General features: G+C 40.5%; 1 protein-coding gene across 1 annotated transcript in view; it reads left to right on the top strand.

Annotated features, from left to right (window-relative positions):
• The window catches only part of PARD3B (par-3 family cell polarity regulator beta), a 407,455-nt gene that overhangs the window by 338,875 nt on the left and 45,631 nt on the right, over positions 1–22,949 (top strand). The window contains exon 21 of the mRNA XM_031045134.2: positions 16,554–16,689. Within this exon, the coding sequence (XP_030900994.1) occupies positions 16,554–16,689 (136 nt within the window). The remainder of the gene's footprint in view (positions 1–16,553; positions 16,690–22,949) is intronic.

The following is a 22,949-nucleotide window of genomic DNA, read 5'->3' as shown; positions in this document are numbered from 1 at the left end:
TGGAGAGGGACATGATGGGGAGGGGCTTTCCCTTTTCCCACTTCTGCCTGTAAATGTAGTGTATTCATGAATCAATTTTAATGGCTATTCCAGGGGGAGCAGTGAATTAGATGGGGGGGAGGTAATTTTGTGCATTAATAGAGTAAATTTTTGAATGGAGAAAAATGAGGGAAGGAAAAAAATGTTATGGTCACTGTGGAGAAATCAGTGATAATGCACATCAGTGGGGTTTTAAACCTTGGCCATTGCAGAGAAAATACAGCTGATAAAAGTGATCTTTTCTCTTCCTTCTCCCAAATCGTGGTGGGCCGGCTTGCTCTCCAGATGGGGTAAGTGTACAGAGCTGGACTGGATATAGCATATCCATCTTTCTCCTGCTCCACAAATGGAGGCTACGATCCACATTTGTGCTCAGTTGGCAAGCTTTTAAAGTTGAGGCATCCTGCAGACTGTATTGTTTCTGTGTTGTCTTGTGCTCCCCAGCCTGCTCTTACTGTTTGCGTCGTTCTGCTGTGGGGGGGAACAGGCCTGTCTTTTTGTTGCACATCTGTGCAGAGCCTGTTGCTAGGAGAGTTGTGTCTGATGGAGATGTTGCAGTGGTGTTTTGTGTGCAGGTGTTTCTGCGGCAGTATTGAAAGATTTGAAGGACATCTCAAAACAATGAGGAGGTAAGAAGGATACCTGTCAGAAGGGCCACTCCAGCCTACGTTATCTAGCCTGGCCCTCATCATAGAATCTGGAAGGGTCTGTACCCTCATGTGTTTGCCTGACCTCTCAGAGGCAGCATATGCCTGTTCCTCCCCTGTGCTCCAAACCAGCTAGCAAATGGCCTGCTCCAATCCAAAGTTGATATGCTAGGGTCAATATTGGTGTGTCCTTCTGAGAGCATGGTGCCAGCCAAAAAAAGAACTTCAAAGCTTGCTTTTCTGCAGGTCTGCTTTCAAAACATGAAGCAAACATGTCCCAGCAATGCCAGTTACTGCCTCTTGAGGATATCCCTGAGTAATGGTCACACCCTCATTTCAAAGGCAATATATGGGGCCATTATCTGAGCAAATACAGTGCATGTCACTGAAAATCCATTGATGATGATGAATTTTGGTTACTGTTGACTGCAGCCAGACACAGGGCAGTGAGTAAGGGGTAAAACATTAGCCCTTGAGCTCTGTGGGTTTTTCTCTGTAAACAGGTCAGGGTTTTGTAAGAGCTTAAGCAAAATACAGTAAAAATAAAAGAAAAGCTGGAGGAGAGAAGTCTCAGGGAAGGGATGGGGAAATAAAGAGTCAAGGAAAGACGGGATAACAAGACTAAAAAAGCATCCTTTGGGGGGAGGGGAAAATCAGAGGAAAGATTTTTAGAAGGGATTTGAACAGTGCCAGGAGCATCTCTTTGCAGACTGGCAAAATGATGTTTGTGTATTGAAGAGTTAATTCAGGTTTGAAAAAGTCCCAGGAGTTACAGGGAAAGCTGAATTGCTTGATTATTTTGAAACCTTCGAGGAGAAACATATAGAAAAAACATGGGAAAAAATACACTGCTAGAAATATTCTTGATTTGCTCTGGGATGAGTGTGTTTGTCTTTGAAAACACTAGTGTGGCAATATTGGTTTAGTGTCCTGAATTTCATTGTGGAGTGGGGTTAACTTGTATGAACCTGAAACATTCGGAGATTTGTATTTTTTAAGTAACTTCTGTTCATGTGATGTGACGCTGCTCTATGCCTCCTTCCAGTAAAAAATGTAGAATTCCAGAGGTGTGCTGTCTGTAGATCAAGATTTGATAATGTTACCCTTCACTAATACAAATACCCTTTTTGGAAATAGAGGAAGTTTCAGCGCATCTCATTTCCATATATTGGTGTAAGTGTGATATATTTTGTATACTTACAGTAGAAACATAGCACTAGAAGCAGAACACATTTTGATTTACAGGATGTGGATGGGTGGTATTTCCCCTATCTGTTCCCCTGCTTGATAATACCAAATGAGTGATCATCCCTTGCTAGTGTGTGCCATCACTGACTACAGTGAGTAGAGTCAGCATCCTTCAATAGTCAGAAGAGGCCCCTGCAGTGGATGTGTTAAGAGGAGCTGCAGCTGGGGTCCTGTCTTGTGCTGCTTGCTAGTGCAGTGCCTCCCTCCGCTGTCCCCAGTAGACCTGGTGACTGTAAGCTTGGCCAACATCCTCCCAACAGGGAATTTCAGGAGTGATCTGAGGCCATGGTATGCAAATATAAATAAAATACCCCATCACTGTTCTCAGCATCGGTGATGGGATCTTTTATTTATTCACCCTGTTCATGTTAGGAAACAGAGGCAATGGAAGAAGAGATTTGTTTTCTTGCTCCTGACTCAAGAATACCATTCACCTCTCCCTCCTGACCTTTTCTGTAGTATTCACTTGTCAGCTTTGTCCATGTTCCCCAGGGTAAGATTTCTCCTTGTTTTATAATGAACAACAGGACTTTCAGGTTTTTCTTGTGTTGCCACTAAACCCAAATGTTACAGCTGGACTCAGGAGCAACAATGGCAACATGCAATAATAACCATCCCACATGAGATTTAGATTAACTGCTCTTCTGTTTAGTTCATGTAATGCCTCAACAGCATGATCTGATTTGCTGTTTTCATGTAATCTATCATTAACTGTCTGAGCTAGGAAACTAGGTCCTTCTGTAGTGGATGGAGAGAGATGGGCTCCCCTACACTTGGAGTGGAACTTCACTTTCTCTGGCTGCAGCTACGTCACTTTGTCCATCTGGTTTTTATTTTAAATGTGGTTTGCTTTTTCAGGCATGAGGATTTGTGGGAGAAGTAATGCTTCTATTAGAAGTGTTACCTTTGAGACTGCTTTTAAGCATGGGGGGAATAAGTGGTAGTCAGTGGCTGCAAACCTCCAGCTCTGGTGGTGAGGGAGGAGAGGAGTGGGTGTTTTGACAGCATGCACAGGCTGTCTCCTCCTCCATCTGAGGTTGCTGCTGTTCTGGCTTCCAGAGGAAGCTTTTGGGCTTGCAGGGGACAGCTGTGACACCCACATGTCTCCTGTCAGTGGTGGCAGCAATAGGAATAGGAACCATATTCTCGGCACTCTCCTTCCCCAGGGAGCGCAGGAGAGTAAGTAGAAGCAGCTCTCTGGGGAGGCAGGGGCTTGTGGAAGGGATTAGAGGTTAGGGAGTTGCACAGAGGCAAGGAAGGTTGGCTGTCTGCCTCCCTTCCCATGCATGAGAGGTGCAGGAGCTCTGCACACCCTCTGTCCCAAGCTATCAGTCCTTTGCTGATTGTCTTCCCTCACCTAAAACTTTGTGGTCCTTTGCTGCCCACCTCCTCTTTTCTTTTTCCCCACAACCTACTGAAATCTTTCCCTCCTCCAGCTGAACCTTGCTCTGCCATTGCTGAATCGCATTTTACCTCCCCAGAATGAGAACAAAATAAACTACTTTATCTCAATCATTTGGGTAGCAAAATGCAATTTGCTTATGTTGCTGTAGATCTTTGAGCCAACTCTAGCCTGGGCATTTTTATCACTTTGCAATGTATTCTGCTCAGTATCTCAGATCTCTTGCATTGGAAGAAAAAATTTAAGACAAATAATTTTTTAAAAGCCAGCTGTGTACTTATGCATACACAAACCCACAGTGATATACATGTCCTCATATATCTCTATATGTGTGTATGTATATGTATAATAAATAACGAATACATATAACACTTTGAAAGTCCACACCTAACTTGCTAATGTCAGCTACAGTTGATAGACAGCTAAGTCAGACTCTTTTTATAGTCCATTTCTAAAATGAAACCATAAATTTTAAAGCCAGGCTTCATCATTGCAGAGAAAAAAGCTTTTCCAGCCTATTGATGAAATATAACATTTGATAGGATTTATGGGGCCCAGATTCAGGAGGATAATTTGCAGAGCACTTAAAGCTCCTTTTTCCTGCCCTTTGCCTTTCCTCCTCCCAAATACACATACCAAAAAAAGCCATTAGTAATGAAAAATTATTAAGGAAGATTTTTCTTGATTCCATACAAATGTCAATTTGAGAGAGAAAAAGAGGAAGAAAACAGTTACAGGAGTTCTTACAGTAAAGGGGTCTGAGAAGAGCCAGCCTGATGATAGGAGTGGAATAGTGACTTTTACTTGTAAATACACCCTGTGATTATTTGCTGTAATACAGTCATTTGTAACGTGTGTGTGTGTGTATATGTATTTTTAATAGTACCGGGTGGAATTTATTTTTTTATCACATTGAGATATTCACAAACCAGCCACAGAAAGTTAAAAATAAAAATGATACCCAGCTTCTTGGTATCTTGATGAAGTTTCCTTCTGGCTTGTATTACCAGAGTGATAATTTCAGAGGAAAAACATCTTCTGTAACTTGTGATCACAGTATCTGTCAAATGGTAGGAAATGAAGAAAACTGCCAGACAGTGTTAGATTTATTAACAGCTTTAAGAAAACCAAAATTAATGTATTTTCTCGTCTTTGATGAGTTGAAATGTCCATGTGCTGTACTTACCTTAATGGACAAATGAAGGAAGTAGCACTCATCAATTAAGTCACTTATTGAGCTGACTACAGCTTAATTTGGAGCACATGCAGGAGTACTGTGTGCTTACCAGGCTGTACCTCAAAGGTGTTGCAGTTGTTAAGGAGTGCTCATCCCACAGATGCCAGGAGCAAAGCAGCCTTATGCTGCCTTCAGGAATATGTAACCAGGCGCTGGACCAAGGAGCATGCAGCCTTAGAAGTCAGAAAGGGGGGCAGCCATACAAACCCCAGCTGCACCAGTTGTGTGAGGGGAGTTGCTGGCCTGACTTCCATTGGAAAGCTGTATTTCCACCTATTGATAACCAGTCTTCAACCATTTGGGTTGAAAATGTCAATGTAGGAGGTGTGCCGAAGCTGAATTTGTATGGAACACAGTGACAGCTGTTTTGGGAGGGCCTGGAAGGACAAGGGGTTGGTTTATCTGTGTAAAAGTAAAAATAAGAAGCATATGATTCGTTCAATAAGAAGCTGTAGTCTTTCCATACACTGAATGGGGGCTTTATATTTAGGAAAGGAACACAGCCTAGTCTTATACCAGACTGTGCCTTTTGCCACCCCTTGAACACTGACAATTTGACTAAATTGTAAGATTTAGAGTACTTCCCACACACATGATAGAAACTTGGCTGCTCACTTCACCAAAAGTGCTTGTCCTGAGCTGCCAGAGCTTAGACATGTTTTTCCAGTTGTAGGTTCTCCTGGCTGCAGGAACCACAGAGGTTCCTGATGGAGGAATGAAGGACGAGGTGAATGGCGTGGGATCAGTGTTCTTCATCCTTGTGCCCCACGTTCCGGGGGGAAAGGGTGAGCTGATTTGAATGTAAAATCCTTAGAAATGCTATGGATGGGCAGGACAAGAATAACAGAGAAGAGGCAGAATTGCTGGAACAGCTTGAAGAATTGTTTACAATAAGTAGGGGCTTAGAGAGTAGGGAGAAGTTTACCAGTACTGCAGGTTTAATGCTCTGTTCGTGTGTTACATGTGACACACGTGTTAGACATTCATTTGAACCACAGCAGAAAGGAAGAAGTGCCATTGGGTGTCCCACACCAACTGCAGCCTCATCATTACTGGCAGGCTGCTTTGTGAAATGCTCCTGGGAGATGGGTCTCAAGAAGTTCTGGAAGGAGAGGTGATGACCAAAGTGTATCGGGGTGGTTCTGTTCTAAAGTAGCCTTTGAAACAGGGCTGTGCTTGTATGGGAAGCCAGTAAATAGGTGGAAAAAATTAGCACCCTTGGCTGAAAGGTATGAAGGGCAAGACTTCTGAATATGAATGAAGAGAGCAAGAGAAAAATAGATGTGAAATGGTTTTTAAGGTGTGTCTCTAAACACAGTGGTTAAAATCATACAAGAGTTATTCTGTGGAGATAGAGATGGGCCTGAACCAAAACACTTGCTTTGATATTTGTGGGACTCCCCAGCAGGATGCTGAGAGATAGGCTTCCTCTTCCTCTTCTTGGTGAGGAAATGACAGTGTGTAGTTTAAAGACTCCATTACTTCGGTCTTTCCATTTCAGCTTAACATTTTGCAAAACAATTACTGAAAAGGAGCAGTAGTTACCTTTGATCTTAAACACTTGAAATTCAGCTTTGACTTCTCCAAGTGGAGAAGTGGGAGTAATTTCAGGGGTGCAGTGGAGCTGAAGCCATAAGAAGGAGGAACTAGAAAGGCTATGTATGTCTGCAAGCCTGGGAGCTTCTATTGCCTGCCATAATAAAAAGTAATAAAGTTACACTGCTAACGTTAGGCCCCTGAGTTCAGAAATACTTCTCTGAAATGCAGTTCAGCTTATAAGGTGTTTAATTCTGTTGATGGGGAGCTTGTGATGGAGGAATGTGCACTCCGCGGTCTTTGTGATTGAGAACAAAACAGTGGTGCTCCGAGGAGACCAACTGCACCGGGGAGAGGTGCCTGAGGATGGAGGCTGCTAGAAGGGTAGGCAGGGTGGCCTTGAAGGCGGCAGAACTTTGCAAAATCCATCAACAACTCCAGCATCTGGCAGGGTTTCTGTTGAGCAATAACCGCAAGCTAAATTTGCCATGTATAATTCCTGAGAGAAGCTAGTTGGTAACCGATGTTTTGACTTTCGAGCATGTTCCTGTGAAACTGTTCTGATCTCAGTTGTACTTTGGAAATGCTGCCCTCCCAGAGAACTAAACTGAATTTACTTTCAGGGTTGTCACCATGGTAAGACTGTCATAAGATTTTTTGCCCCTTGTACTACTACAGCGTCGAAAATATAATTACACCTGTTTTTTCCTGCACATTCGTTAAATGCTTCGTGTGTCATTTTAGTATATGTTCAGAAGTGAACTCTGGATCATTATATTGGAGTTAGGGTGTTCCAAGGAGTGCGTATGGGTTATGCACCCCTCTGTGAGAAGCTCCATGTGTTGTAAGAGTCACTCGAGCATGCTCAGCGGTGCTTTCATGTTGCTGTGTGTTGCACTCGCAGCTAGTAAAACCTGTTAGAAATAATTCCATTTGTTGTCTTTGCTTTTCTTTGGCTTGTAGTTGGAACATTAAATGCTTTCCTTATAAGGATTACATGCTTCACCTTGCATGTGCCAGTGGCTTAATACGAACATCTGCTGTCTTTCTGTAGCAAATCTGATGATTTTTCTGTGCACGTATATTTAGTTGTACATATAAATAGAATCCAGGCACTGTTAGATGCGTATGAAAGTGTACGTCAGATTGAAATGGTAACATATGAGGTTTTCTGCAGTTCCATTTATGAAGTATCAAGTTAAAAACGAAGCTGTGAAGTAGCCAGAAAACTTTTTATTTCTGCAGCCAAAGGCATGTGCTTGTGCAGCCTAACCTAATTAGGGACCTGATATACTCCTAGAATGGTCAGTATTTCATGTGTTGTATCATTGTCTGTGAGTTGCTTTTTCATTATAGTAGGGCTTTTGGGGAGCAGAATGCAGGAGAACATTGCTCCAGATGTCTGGCTCCTTTCACTGATTTGGTTGCTGTCTACAGCAAAATTTGAGTTTTAACTCTACAGTGCAAGTTCCCTTTGAATCTTTGGATGCCCTTAAACAGTGTAGTACTAGAATATGTGTAAATGTCTACAGAGTATGGTGATTGGAGTGGCTGGTTTAAGAGGAGCTATAAAACGGTTCCAGCTGGAGTGCATTCTTGAGGTAAGCTCAAAATACACTCCAAATTGTCAGCACACTACTCAGGAAAAGCACAAGAAACAAATCATCTTTAGTGTGCGTAGCTTCCCTTAATGCACATAAGGATAGTGTAAATGGAAGCTGGTCAATTTTCAACAGTTTGTGTAAAATTGTCCCTAGGTTTTGCTTCTGTACTTTAGCATTTGTGGATAAATGCATCACACTGAGTTGTAAGTATTTCTGTGTGTATTTGTGTGGACATAAAGCCATCTATATTTCAATAAGTATTGTGTATCTGTCCATTAATATTTATATGGAACTGAGAGCTTTGGTTCTTGCAATTTTTAATAAACATTGATGGTGTTACTAGTTTATACAGAGCATTCAATATGCTCCATCAAAATGGCAGCTCTAATTAGGTTCCTTGAATTAGCTAATGGATTTTGAGAAAGATAGCTTACAAAGCTCTTACAGCTGTCCAAGATATTCCTGCCATGGCAGAAAGACAAAAGGTCGCTGGAAGCTTCAGACTTTAAAGCTTTAGAAATGCAGCTGACAGTTAAAAAAGATAAATTACATTTGTATTTTTTTTCCCGTAAAAGTCCTGATGCTAGATTAATGTAATCCTTGGAGTGACCATTCGTTAAAAACACCCATAAAGAACCCAACTTTATAGTAAAGATGCCTTTTGGCTATGAGAGCTGTGCTTTTCCCTGATGCTTTGCACATGGTATAAATTAATGTATTTTTTTTTCAATGTAAACTACATCTGTAACAGGATTACAGGCACAGATACTTCTCTTTTTTTTCAGCTGAGGTTGAGATTTCTGCTTCATTTCTACCTAGGCCAGGTATTATAAAAACAAACCACACAGAGGATTAGTTGCTGCCACTTTGCCAGTGGCATGCATATAATGAAGAGCAGGTTGTAGTCTCTAGTGTGAAACTTGGAGAGGTAATTTCAGGGAAAAAGCAGATAGTTACTCCGGGCTTTGTAGTTTTCAATAAAATATGTTTTAGAACATGGGCAGCAGCATCTGCTGTGAGTGAATGCTTAGATCCTCGATTCTCCCCTTACAGAGGAGCACAGAAATTAAGACTGCACTGAATTGTCACCTTTTCTCCCTCCTGCCTTTGCTTTGTGTGTGCTAAAGGGAGTTCCTGAGGGACTCTTGAATGGCTAATTCATTGGAAGTCTGTAAAGTACTTATTATTTCAGCTTTAGCGATAAGTTTAATAAACTGTAGTGCAAAAAGCAATAGCCTGCAAGTGAAAAAACTAGCTGCCAGTCGCAAGCAGCTGTGATAGCCATTAGGAAATAGAGCTACATTTCCACACAAGAGTTTAGCATTCAGTATTTGCTCTGTTGAATTGTTAAAGCTGCTGTAAATGGAGTTTGGAGGGCTGAAAATCTGCTTTGTGTTGATGTGACCTATCAATTGTAAATATGCCAGCTGCTTTACATCAGTAAAAGTAAAATACCCCCTCCCAAGCCATGTTGTAATACTAAGTGCCAAAAAAGGCAATTTAAGTACTTTGCCGTGTAAATCCAGAAGAAATTACCTTGGAGAGAAGGCCCTCAATTATGCCTCACACGTGACTTCTGCATGATGGATAAAAGGCATAATTGATATCATCTTTAGTGAAGAAACCAGAAACTGTTGCATTGTCTAGAGGCTACTGAAAATACCAGGAAATTCTGGTTTTCATTATTTTCATTGTGTGTTGTTTATAGGGAGTTTGGTTGTTGTCAGCAGCCGAGTCCCTAATCTTTCTGCTTTCCTAGCCCTTTGGAGACACGTGCACATCTCAGATCAACAAGACAGCAGTAAACTGGTCACATGCCAGAAACAGACATTGCCATTAACCAGCCTGAACTGTAAGGCATCTTTTTTCTACTCTTAGTTAAAATCCGGTGATTGCCTTCCTTGACAAGGCACAATTCATTGAGCAGAAAAAAGAAAGAAAAGTCTTTTTTTTTAAGTGAAGATGACAAGCTGGCTACAAATAAGAAAATGTCACATTTTTTTATTGTCTTCCTAACTGATTGCAAATAGCCTGTTTCTGTTAGAGTAGCACATGCCATATCTGCTGTTACAGTGAAGTTAAACCACAGTGTGCCAATTTTGTTTCCATAAAGCAACAAATTAAGCTACACCTCCCGTTATTTCTGGCCAGCTGTAGTCAACTGTAAGTTAAAAGGAGACTAATGGAGATGAGAAGTGGCCTGGATTGAAAAGATGATGCTCATCTGAATGTCTAGGCCATCTGCCATGATAAACAGGAAAAGGTGTTGTATGTCATGTGAAAGGAGGGAAGCATAAAAGGATGCTTTATGTCAAGCCACTGAGAGATTTTATAAACAGTTTGGAAAAACTGAAAGTGATACAAATCTGTTGGTCTCAATCTTCAAATTGCTCTTTTGAGGCTTCTGTAAACATATTATGAGCTATTTGGGGAAAGAAAAGGTTAATGACACTGCTAATTCATATCATGCAAGGTTCTCTTTCCTTCTTTCTTCCTAATGAGTCTGTAGGAACCTGAGAATATCATCTTCTGTCTTTCTACTAAGCTCCTAATGTCAAGAGGTCAGTAGTGATGTTACGGGGTCAATAGGTCTCAATTTACATCCAGACAAATGGTAGTCATGTGCTGCCCTAGGAGTCTTTGACCTTTTGGACAGAAGTGATTGTACTGCTTTTATGTTAGCCTAAAGAATTGAAAGGTGACAGTGTATCTTCCATTGAAACACAATTATGACTTTTCTGAATATTGTTAAGCATCAATCAAGATCTCAGGGACTTTAGTGTAAGAGTTCAAACAAGCATAAATAGCTTCTTCAGTGCAGTTTGTTTTCCTGCATTTTATTTATGATTTTTGACTTTATATGTATGTCTGTACCTATGGAGAGAGAGAAATATATCCATCTAATGCTTCTCATGTCAGCCCATCTATACAGACCCTTTCAGGATATTCCTGACTAAATGGAACTTGGCTCAAAATCTTCCTCCTGGTCACTTTGCACAGGTTTCCAAATGAAGTGTCCTGCTGAGGCCCCTCTCCATTGATAAAGACAGTAATTGCATATACATAGGTTATATTCCCACCCAGAGCAGGAAAGCAAATGTCATAGAGACCAATACAACCATGTGCATTGTTCTGGTAGCTAAGAAGACATTGTTCTCAAATTAGGTCCTCAGCATAGGATGTGTATAGCCAGGACACAGGCTGGCTTTGGCTGCATATCAAAGATGATTCCTGAGCCTGCAAGGCAGTACCGGTGATGTCACAAGGTGTTTCTGACAAGTCTTTCACAGCAGCATCGTTCACTTACTCAAGTGCATATGAAAACCACAAATGTTCTTTTCTTTCTAGAATCTCTCATGGTGGTTGACAAAAGTGAAAGCTGAAATACTGTAAAATTATGTTCTTATCATTGATTTTCTTTTTATCACTTCCCACCGTTCTTTTTATTTCCTCTCACTATTGAGGCTGCAGAAATATCTTCATATCAGTGTGATACTTCAGGGTAGAAAGACAAGGACTGGAGTAATATACTCAGATATTTATTTGTTATAACTTCAAAATGAAAGTTTTATCCTAAGTGAAAGATACTCTTACATGCTCTGTTGGACTCCCTTATGCTGTATATCTTTGCAGACCACTATGTTCCTTTCAGTATATTAAATTAGTTCTGTTTATAGCAGATTGTGAATGGAAGATTGTCCGTTCTCTTGACTCTGTGAATCACATTTTGTCTTGGATTTGTTTGTTAATAGAAAATCACTTTTTCTTTTCTTTTCTCTTTTCTCTTTTTTATTTCATTTTCACTTGGAAGTGCCAGTTTGTTGAGAGGCTGACAGTCAGCTGGGTGAAATCAGCGTCTGAAAGAAGTGGCTGGCAAAAAAGCTCCGTGCAATATTAATGTGTTTAGGAAAACCACTGGAAACAAAATGTTTATTGCCTCTTTAAATGCATGTTTATATACAGCTTTAAGTGGTTCATCTTACTGTGTACGTGCAGCACTTGTTTTTAATTTTGTATTATCTGGAGAGCTGCAGTAAGAAGTCACTAATTTAAAAAATGGCATTTTTAACCTGAAGGATTAAAATCCAGGTTAGCAATTCAGAAGACGAACAGAGGGGAAATTTTATTGCAAAAAACTGAGCCATATATATTAAATACCAATGATGATGTTTTGATACTTTGAAAAAAATGACTTGTCTGTCATAGACTCATAGAATAGTTAGGGTTGGAAAGGACCTTAAGATCATCTAGTTCCAACCCCCCTGCCATGGGCAGGGACACCTCACACTAAACCATCTCACCCAAGGCTCTGTCCAACCTGGTCTTGAACACTGCCAGGGATGGAGCATTCACAACTTCCCTGGGCAACCCATTCCAGTACCTCACCACCCTAACAGTAAAGAATTTCTTCCTTATATCCAATCTAAACCTCTGCTTTTTAAGTTTCAACCCGTTACACCTTGTCATATTGGGTATTTAATGTTCTTGCTATAATGCTTGTACATCTGTCTTTTCAGAGATGGTGGGACCAAATTTCATAGTCATATTTTGCATACTGTTAGAGATAGCTTGAAGCTAAGTCTGTACCAAATAATGGTTTCCATTTTTGGTTTGGGATGCCTGTTCCAACTGTATTGATTGAGTTTCATAGCAGGTGCCTTTACAGTTACAGTGGGCAAGGTGAAACCTGTCAGGTGCATCTGACAGATTCAGGCACAGGACAAAGATGGTGATCTCTGGTGTTTATTTATTGGTAGTACGGCCCCAGCAGCATGGGTTAGAACAATCACCCAGACTTCTCTTTGTCTTTATCCCAGGCCAGAAGAAAGCTTTCATTTGTAAGGATTGTATCTAGCAGAGCTACTGAAAGGCTGATGGGAATGTGCTCATTTTACCTCTTTTGAGTGTTACATAAAATTATTATTTATTTTTTAATATTTCCCTGAAAGGTCCTTGCAGTATGTGCAGCTTATTCAAAGAACTGTTGAACTTCTCTTAGGACGATTTTTAGCTTGGGATTTTGGACAGGTTTTGTTACTGTTGTTTGAAATCAGCATCTGTGTCCTTGCTAAACTCTTTGTAAGGTTTCTTGGAGACTTTTCCCTCACCTAGACATTATTTATCTGCTGCTTCTGAATCACTCTGCTTACATGTAGCACAACTGTGGGAAACTGGTCTGAAATTAACTGCAAAATGCAGAGTGGACGGTTCTCTTACAGCCTTGTGGCAACAGAGAAGTCCATGGGTAGATTAAATGTTAGAGCCTGGGAACACGTGGTGAAGGGGACGGTTGCACAGTTCTCTGAAGATCATACGGTGTAGGGAGCCATGTCAGGGGAGTGAGTTGTGCACAGAACTGTAGATATGATGAGGACTGTAATATTTATATCTCCTTAAAAAGGGAGCACTGCATTAAATGTAAAGCTACTGTAGAAGAAATCTGTCTGCTGTATTTACTAGGCTTGGTATAAAGCTTCAGTAAGTCTCCTAATATAAACTGACTTTGATTGGAGCATTGTTTTTGTATTTCTTCTGCAAGTTCAGGTTCCTTTTCAGTATAAATTGTCCTGCAGCCAAAATATTTGAACTGGTGTTCATCTGCTGTTTCCCTGTCTGAGAGCTTCTATCTGATCAAACCTATATTTTTTAATTATGTATTTATAGGCAGATGGGAGAATAGTTTACAGTCAGTGTATGATCTTCCCTGCAAATCTTGGAAAATTGTGTTGGTTTTTTTTAATATTGCCTTATCAGTTTCTTTTTTTTTATTACTGATGACTTCATTCTGTTTGAATTCAATGCTTCAGTTTCTTTGGGGTAAACTAATAGATTATGTATGCGATATTTGCACAGTGCTGATTGAATTCATCTGGTGAGTTTGAATGTGGTTCATATATTCACATAATTGTCAGGAGCCAACTTGAAATTCAGAACTGTTTCATGAGCATTGCACAGGGCATCATATTCATCTCGCATTACTCAGGAGCGGGTAAAACTTTCATGGTAAGCTAGAATGCAGCTTTCAAAAGCCAATGTATTTTACATTTGTGCCTATAAACAGTGATGGAGGGGGAAAAGAAAGATAAAAGAGCTGTGAAGCTTTAACTGTTCCCTGAAGAAATGAAGGTGGTATCCTGACTGACCCTCTTTCAACCTGTTCTCCCCACCTTTCTTACAATTCAGAACCTGCTTGCTGTTTTTGACCAGACCTGACAGGCAATTCAATGTTCCAAAGATATCGGATCACTAAATTTCATGAAAATAAGCAGCCTGCTAGAGACACCCAGACAAATGCCCTTGCTGGAGAGAAACACTGCAGTGTGAACTCAGTCCCTAATCGGACACCAGAGAACCCACAGGAGAGAAACACAGGAAATCAGACTTCATGGAGCTGCTTGTTTCCACAGAGATTATGCTTGTGTTTTCACACTAATCCAGATGGATAGCTTCCCATGTGCTGCTATCTTTCATTCAAACGTTCCTACTCATTCTCATGGTTAGGATTTGTATTTTAATACGGTGTGGCAGAGGTTTGCTGAAGAAAAAGCTGTCAGGCCCAGTCTTTTAATATGGATTATAATCTTGTTCTCTGCAACACCTTCTTCCACTTGCTGGCTAGATGGGTTTAAGCAGAAGGAAGTTCACCTACAGGAGATCTGCATTAAATGGAGCGCAGGCTGCTGTTGGTGCCTTTTATGATGCATTGATACCAGCTTCTGTTTAAAAAGCAGGGGAAAAAAAGACAGTACTTTCAGATTACCTCTTCAGCCAGAATACCTGGAGATGGAAATTGGGTGTGTGGCCATTAGGGCACTTGACAGGCACTAAGACAGTTTGCAGAGAGCTGCAGGGAGCCAGATGGGCTGGAATCAAACCAGACCTGTTGCCTGTATTTCCGCATTTTCCTCTCTTAGCTAGTGCTGCTTTGGGTAATGATGTTTGCAAAGCAACAGGGACAACACTTTGGACCTTATCTGTATGTTAGCAGCCCTAATTAGACTCTTTATCTGTACTCACAAGTAAAGTCAGGGGATTTCACAGGTGTTTTGTTGCTCATGGACCAAGCTTCACTGTTCTAACGGATAGCCCTTATTAGCTAGTTCTCAATACTAGTGTTTTGCAAACTGGAAATGGTTCTCTGCTATTTGACAAGAGTTCATGCAAGGAAGGGGGTATTTATCTGTGGAAGGAATCAAGGGGAAAAGAGAATGTGCTTTTTTTCCCTTAACAGTCCATGGTGTTTATGCAAGCTTTCTGCACTGCCTTGGCAGATCATGAGAAAAATTGTGTAGGCTCTGGAAGAGTTCAGTAAGTCAGCCAGAAAAGCCTGAAGCCTCTGGGACTTCGTAAGAGTAGAGGGGCTGGATAATTTAGGATCCAGGGAAGGCAAGTGATTTAAGTGTTTGATTTTTCATGGAAACATACTGATACTGCAAGTAAACATTTCCAATCCTGACTGCATATTCAGTTGCATTTGCTCTACATGGAATTTCCCTTTGTTGCTAGTTAATTTCCAACTAATCTAGATTGGTATTAGATGCTAGAAAGTACTTCTTATTGTACTATTAGGTCTATGTCCAGTCTTTTGTATGTATTTTTCCAAATTCATTTCTCTATGCAAATCCTATTAAATGCTTCCCCAGATTCTGGCATACCTATGTTGGAGGGGAGTGTGACAAGCTGCTCTACAGTGTCTGTGCTCATATGAATAAATCTGTATTTCTCTAGCCCACTGTTGATGAGGCAGAGTTACAGTTGCAGATTAGGAGAATATATGATGATGTTCTGCAATAACAATTGTCTGAATTTAGGAATGCCCACAAATAAGTTGTCTGACAATTCCCTGCGAATGCCAGTAAATGCTACTGAGCATACAGTCAGTATTCACCCCAGAGCTGACTACAGCAGGGCTGAAATAGCTGCAGGAAACCTTTAATTTATTAATTTGAAATGTGACTGGTTTTTGGAATTTTTTTAATTCTTAGTTATTTTCATGATTCTTTTTTTAATCTTTCTGTGTATAGCTTGAGCTTCCACAGTTGTACAAGTCCAGCTGTAAGGTTTTAGAAGGCTCACCAGGGTCAAAATCTGCAAAGACAGATATGTGTTTAACTTGATAAACTGAGCAACTCCACTAGCATGACCATGGCAGTTTGCAGTGTGTGCAGTTCAGCATACAAGGAGTCTTTGTGGATTACTGAGTGGATTACTGCTTAATTACCACTTCAAAAATGGTGTCAAGGTTTGGTAGTGTGCTTTCCCATCTCTCTTCTCTACCCTGTATTTTCATGGCTGATGTTTTAGCTCTTCATATAACTGGGAGGAAGATCAGGGTTTGTAAGATAAAACTTCTCTTTATGCTTCTCTGTGAATATAGTTTATTCTTTACCTTGAACAAATGTAATTTTAGGGGAATTCCTCATTTAGCGTGGGAGCAAAAGGAAACATTTTTTTGGCAGCTTATCATCATCATCATCATTATTATTAAAATATGATAGCCATTTATAGCTGCTCATAGGAATGTTAAAAGTTTCCTTGTGCTCCCCCATCTGTCTGCATCCATCTGTTGTCTCTTGTCTTGCACTGGAATTGTTAAGTTCTTTGGACAGGGACAGCTTTTTAAAAAATGGGGCTCAAGTTCAGAATTAGCAGCTTTATTAATATAAGAAGGCAAAGATAAGGGTAATGTGGGCCAGCGGGCACTACACAAGTCAAGACTATCAAATACTCATAATCCATTTGTCCCAGATGAAGCAGCGCTCTGTGTGCTCGTATGGGTGCCTGGTGTTAGATATGTGCGTACATCTGAGTTGTATTTAGCATTTTTTATTTTCTCTCAGTGGCTGCACAGGTGGTGGGAATGCTGATCGTATCCAGAAGTTACGGAAGGAGTACCACCAGGCCAGGCGGGAAGGTTTGCCTTTCTATGAGGATGACGAAGGAAGAACGCAACCCTCTGATTACGACCAGCGTTGGGTAGGTCCGCAGTGTGATGCTAAGTGCTTTTGCAGGGTTCAGGATTAGCAGAAGGTGCTGATTTGTCCGTGATTTCCTGAAATACTGTTGTCATCTTAACATGAATTTTGGGGGTTGTAGAAATAGAGGAATCCTTAATGCCAGCCCACCAAAGAAAACATGAATAACATGAAAACCTGGCTAAAAATAACTTATCTGTTCGCTGTGTTTCATTTAGGCCCAGGTTTCCTCCCTTTAGGCCTAAGGTATGAAGTTGTTGCCAGATGTTGTCACATGTGGTAGAATCAAGGCTTTTCAGCAGGATTTATGGTACTCCGGCAGTTCATCCAGTGGTTCCCTGGGTTAAAAGAGCATTAGAAGAGCAGGCTCTCACTGTGCTTATCTGCAAAGTGAGAGGGAGGAAACAGAGACATGTCTGCTCCTGCCTTTCTTTCTGCACACTGGACAGTAGCAATCTGGCCACAATACATCCTCAGTAACTGAAATAAGTAAGTGAAATACGGAATAATTTCTTCTCTCCCACCAAAATATGTTAAAATATTATGCCTACACTGTAGAACTGTTACAGACATGCTGTATTCCCTGTTTTACACCACACAATGATGTATTATCTACCCCACTACCAAAGGTTCTGTGGTAGAACCAGAGATTAAATCAACAGTGCTGGGTTTTTGAATGTGTTAAATAAATGCAACAGCTATAGTCTGTGGGATCACAACTGTGGTACTCAAGAGCTCCACCTGAGCAGGTTTCAGAGTTGGACTCGGTCTCTTTAGAAGTAATTATAATCAACCACCATTCACAAATGTAACTTTGATAAGATGCAATTTATGCTAAATTTAAAATTTTTGTTTAAAAAGAGGCAGAATTATGTTTAAATCTTAAGAATCTACATACACCTGAAGTTTGAACTAACCGTGGTTTTAATGTCATAAGATCACAGTATAGTTAAGATGTCCTCCAAACTATCAGTGTGAATGCTAAAGTTAGATCTTCAAGCATTGGGGTTGTAGTAAAAAAAAATCATGTGTGAGACGAGACCATTGCAGTCACAGAGAGGTTAGTAACAAGGGTTTTACATAAGTTATCCTACATATTTGTTCATTAACCCCTCAAATGTTCTTGTATATATTATTCTTACCCGGTTGCCGAAAGCACGGCCTTCAGCAAAATGATTCTTTCCTTAAAGCAGTTAACTTTTGTCTACTGCCTTATATTTTGTGACCCAAATTTGGGAATATACAAAGTTGTCATTCTTCTTCTGAATAGCTTTTGTAAACTAAAATTAGAATTTGCATCAGATGTGTCTTTCTGTTGAAATGTATGGTGTGATAAGCCTGACAGAAGCCCCAGACTGGGCCAGTGGTACCTCTTCAGCAGCCTGAGGTTTTCTACTTCTTATCTGAAACTGATAAAGTTTTATTAATCCTCAGAGGAGGTTGAGATTTATGGTCCAGTGTAGTTTCCTGAGATTCACAAAGGTTTCTTCTAGGTAATCCTTTCTAAGCCTTTCCTATTAGGTATAATGCCCAGAGATCACTGATCCCCAAAGCTTTGCTTTTCCTGTGAGGCAAGTTGTCCTTGATCAGAGCACCTGAAAGGGAGCTTTAAGTATCTCAGTCTTGTTACTGATTCGTAATAGCGGCACCAGGGTTTTTCATTTTGTCCTTCCAATGCAGAGTATTTTAAATGTCTCTGTTGTGAGAAATGGCAGTCTGGTTAAAAATCAGAGTTTACCTTAAGGGCTTTAATACTCTGAAGTTTGTTGCTGCAACAGTTCCTCTTGTTGAAGTGGTTTACAAATTTCAGAGTTCTGGTCTCTTCAGTTCAACAATATCATCCATTGATCCATCCAGCCTTGCTTTCATAAGCACTGTCTTTCAGTTTGGAAAATACTGTGATCACAGCTTGCTCCCTTTGGACTCCTGGCTGAAGTTTCTACTCTTACATGTAGTTTTACCTGTAAAATACCTACGTTACATCAGTCCAGACAGAAAAAAATGGAGCAAAAATAGAATCAAAAATGTTAACAAGAAAACAAATGTCTCAAGGAATCTGGCCAGGAGAATCCTCAAGCAGTGTCACCTTTCCCACCTCAGACTGCTGACCCTCAGCAGTGCTGTGCTAACGCAGATTGAACAACAGATGATGTTTTCCACCTTTACTCACCGGTGAAGAGACATGCTGATGACTAATTGCATAATTATAAATAAATAAAAACTAACCTCATCTTCAGGATGTCAGGTCTTTCTTTAAAGGCAGGCAGCTGAGGAAGAGGAAAACCTTCTGGTATAGGTTTTCTTCTTTCCCACAAGAGGTTATGGCACAAGGGAAGCTGCAGCTGGAAAAGAGATCTCCCTATGTATTTTTAATACTCTATTAGTTCTTTCTGTGCTTTTGTCAGTCAGCTGTTTTACCTAAGCCAGCTTTCCTATAAGATGTCTTTCTAATGTACAGCAGCTGCTGTAATCACTTCCCACCATCTCATGAAACATGCAGATAAGTTGGGAAATAACAGAGGATAATTTGAGAAGACACAATCCCATCACAAATCAACAGCTTCAGAAATGGACCCTGGGTCTTGTCCTCCCCAAAAAGTATCTGAGAACTTTTGAGGCAAATTTCTATCTGATAAAGCTGACATTGACAAGTGGCCTTTAGCTGACACTGTAGTGGGGCAGAATTTCTAATAGAAGGGGTATTTCTAACAATCTACTTTTTTTTGGAAGTGGGATAAATCAAGTTAAAGTGCAGAGCCGGCTGAAAAGCTGGCATTGTAAGGGAAAATGATCTCATGACAGGCAATTGGGATCCATAAATGTTTTAAAAATAAGGTCAAAAATTCATTTTAAATAGGCCTGCTATTCTCTCATCATCCATTTCCCACCCACCCCCCTGCATCCATTTTCCAGTTTTCCTCTGTTCTTCTCATCTGTTGCGGGATGATTTTCTTGCTCTCTTGCGCCTTCATTCTGCTCTCCCTTCCCCACAGTCTGTTCTATTTCTTTTTGTAAGTAACTGAATAATTCAGTTTAGTGTGTCTCCATAAACAGACACATGTATATAGCAGTGTCTGTGCTAGAGAGCCAGACCCTTTGAAATTTTCCAGTTCCTTTGTGCTTTGGTTTGCTGTTGAGGTTTGCATCCTTTGGACTCATCCCCATCCCTGCCAACCCCCTTGTATGTTTCTGACTAGGATAAATGGTAAGCCAAATGCTATAGGGTGGATCACAAGGCGTAAAGTAAACCTCAGCTAGTTAACCAAAGGACAGGCTGATGATAAGTATAAATATTGTCTAGGAAAATGGATGCCTGTTGTTGTCAGTGTAATGTGAGATTACCCTGAAATTTTCTGCCACCTAGGGTATATCAGAAAGTCTCTGCTCAAGACAGAGTTTAGGCATGTGCATACATACCCATGTCTTAGTGGGACATGAGATAGTGAAAGTGCTCGTGAACTTATCCTATGCAAATGTAATCCAGGTCTACAGAAAGTATATGTTTATATACTATTATCATATACTGCAGTGTCACTCAGACCCTAAGAGAACCATGTAAGCAGTAAGCTGCAAAAACTTAGTCTCCTTAGGAGGTGGAGGGCTTTTTCATGGGGCACATCTTTTCAGGGCTTTATAGTCACAGACTGATACCAGATCATGAGAAATAGCAAAGGAGCTGTCAAGACAAAGCTGTGAAGTTAGCATCTGCACTTGTATTTAAGGGCATTTAAATAACGAGGAATTAGTCATCTATTTGAGGATTTACTTGGATTGTCTTACAGACTTTGTACAAATCCAGTTACTTAAAACATCGTTTCTTTCCTTCGGGGTGGCAGTAAATCCTTGAAACTTTATCTTTTTAATGTACGTTCAAGGACTGTGTGTAACACCAGCCACATTGAAAAGAGTTCTTCACCCGTCAGTGATCACATCAGCTTCACTGTACAAAACCTTGTGTTAACTGGTTCTAAAAGCTATTTCCTTATTTGCAGATCAGAATTGCAAGCTGATAAATAACCTAAAGATATAAGAAAAGCTGTCTCTGGATACTAGCTGTGAACATTTCAGTTGAAACAAATCTGTAATGTACTGAGTTTTGTCAGTTCCCAGCTGAGAGTATGAAAGAAGAATCATGCCTGTCTGTGTTAAAGGCCAAGTACTTTATTGTGTGCCTGGCAGGGATCCAAGCCTAAAAATCAACCAGAACAAAAAAAGGAGTGTTAAGAACTGCATTATTTTTCCATAATGTGTCAAAGGGTTCTACACTTGCTTCAGGATGAATAAGGAGCTGTTTATACTTTTCATGATCAATTAATTCCAGGTTCAGGATGTTGCATTTCAAATAGGTTAAGTTCCCAAAACGCACAGACGTTTGTGTTGGACCACGGTTAGAAACCAGAATTCCAGCTTCTAGAATAATAACATTCCTGTCTTCTAGCGCAATGGGAGAAGCTGACAATTTTATGTACTACGTGAAACCATATAGCAGAAACTGCTGTAAATTCCAGACTTTTTGAGCCCACATACTAATAGTAGAAAACATTGTATTAAATATATATATTAGTGTACTCAAAGTATAGCTGCTTTGAAAACCATGGATTGAAAGTATTTGTGTATATGTTATTAAAATAGTAATTAAGATAGTATGTAGAGCATTTTATTAGGATGTTTGACTAACTTACCAATCAAGGACTTTTTATGGTCACTTCTTATCTCTGTATAATGAAGGTTTCAGATCAGGATGTATTCTAAAGAACCGTTCAAACTAAACGAAGGATTTTGAAATTTACAGGCTGGCTTTTGGGGGTAAGATTCAGGGGAAATTATTTTGGAGAAATCCCTGCCAAACCTCATGTGAAAAATAAACTATTCCAAATGGCAAATGCAAATAGAGCCAAATTCAATTCCATTAATTCTGGTAATATAGAATGACTCTTAAAACTGGTTTGGAGTCTTTCCTACTTACACAAAGGTTGAATTTGGCATAGGTTATCTGAACCAGAGGGGAGTCTGAAATGCTCATGCCTTCATGCTTAACACTGTGTGCATGCTCTGTTTACCAAGGGAAACAGTTCTGGTGCTGTCTTATCAAAGTCCACCAGTACTGTTTGTACGCTACAATAGTATGTGAGTTCCAGAATTACATTGTGCCATCTATGCCACAAGGTACCTCATCACACAGCTGCTTTTTGCTGTATTTCAATAATTTCTCTTACTTCATCCAAGTAGTTGAAGGAAATCAGACAAAAACACGTGGTGGTGCCGGGCTGTGGCCATCCTTGCCGATTCACAGCACGGAGAGGTTCCACATTAACACATGCCAGTGGTCATGTCCCTTGCAGTTAGAAGAGGTTCTTCTGACGTTGCCGAAATGGAGGACTTGAGTGGGGAGATCATGGATATCATGACAGCTGCCACAGATCATGTTGATATGATATGAAGGGCCCTAGAGGTTTTCTGTTGTATATATTTTTCCTAATTTCCCACTATGTTTAGGGAGGCAAAAAGCAAACCTCCAGCTGGTAATTATATTGATGAGGGGAGGTTGTGGACATGTAATCCATGCTATATCTATGCTGAAGAGTTACTACATTTGTGCACACAGGCCACAGCACTGCAGCTTTTATCCTTTGGAGCACAGATCAATGGGCACAGAAATAGCCTTTTCAGAGCTAGGCTGTAGTCTGGTTTCACTGTAGTTCTGAGTAGCATGGTAGCTGGGTCTTTGCATTTTGCTTCAGTTATGGCAAGCTTCTGCCAGTATAGTCTTTAACATCTTTCTGTATGCTTGTCGATCACTCCATAGATAGGTAACTGTGTGACCACTTCCCCTGAGCATGTGTGCACACTGTCAAATCTCAGGCCAGCATCACATGCAGAAGGTGCAGGAGGATTGAGATTTTAACATGGAGCCGGGGCATGTGGGGCTGCTGAATCTAATATTTTGCACTTTGAACCTTCATTACACTCAGTGATACGTACTCCTCCATGACAGCTTGGTCCCGACCCCTAGCAAGTCAGTGCCCCACATACCACAGAATCAAATACAAGTGCTAGTGGGCCTGACTACAAGGTGGAGGAGGGGGGAGAAGTAGGTTTCCTTTTAAAATTGACCTCTTCTTCCTCAGGCCATTAGTAAGAGGTATGCTTCAATTTCTGGGAAAGGGCCGTGGTTACAACAACACTCATTTTTTAATCACAAGACAAGTCTGTAATGCCACCAAAAGTCATGTCTGAAGCTGAGCATGTGCTTTGGTATTT

The sequence above is a fragment of the Melopsittacus undulatus genome, chromosome 8 (assembly GCF_012275295.1).
Source record: "Melopsittacus undulatus isolate bMelUnd1 chromosome 8, bMelUnd1.mat.Z, whole genome shotgun sequence".
NCBI classification, from domain to species: Eukaryota; Metazoa; Chordata; class Aves; order Psittaciformes; family Psittaculidae; genus Melopsittacus; species Melopsittacus undulatus.
This window is presented reverse-complemented; position numbering and strand designations above follow the sequence as displayed.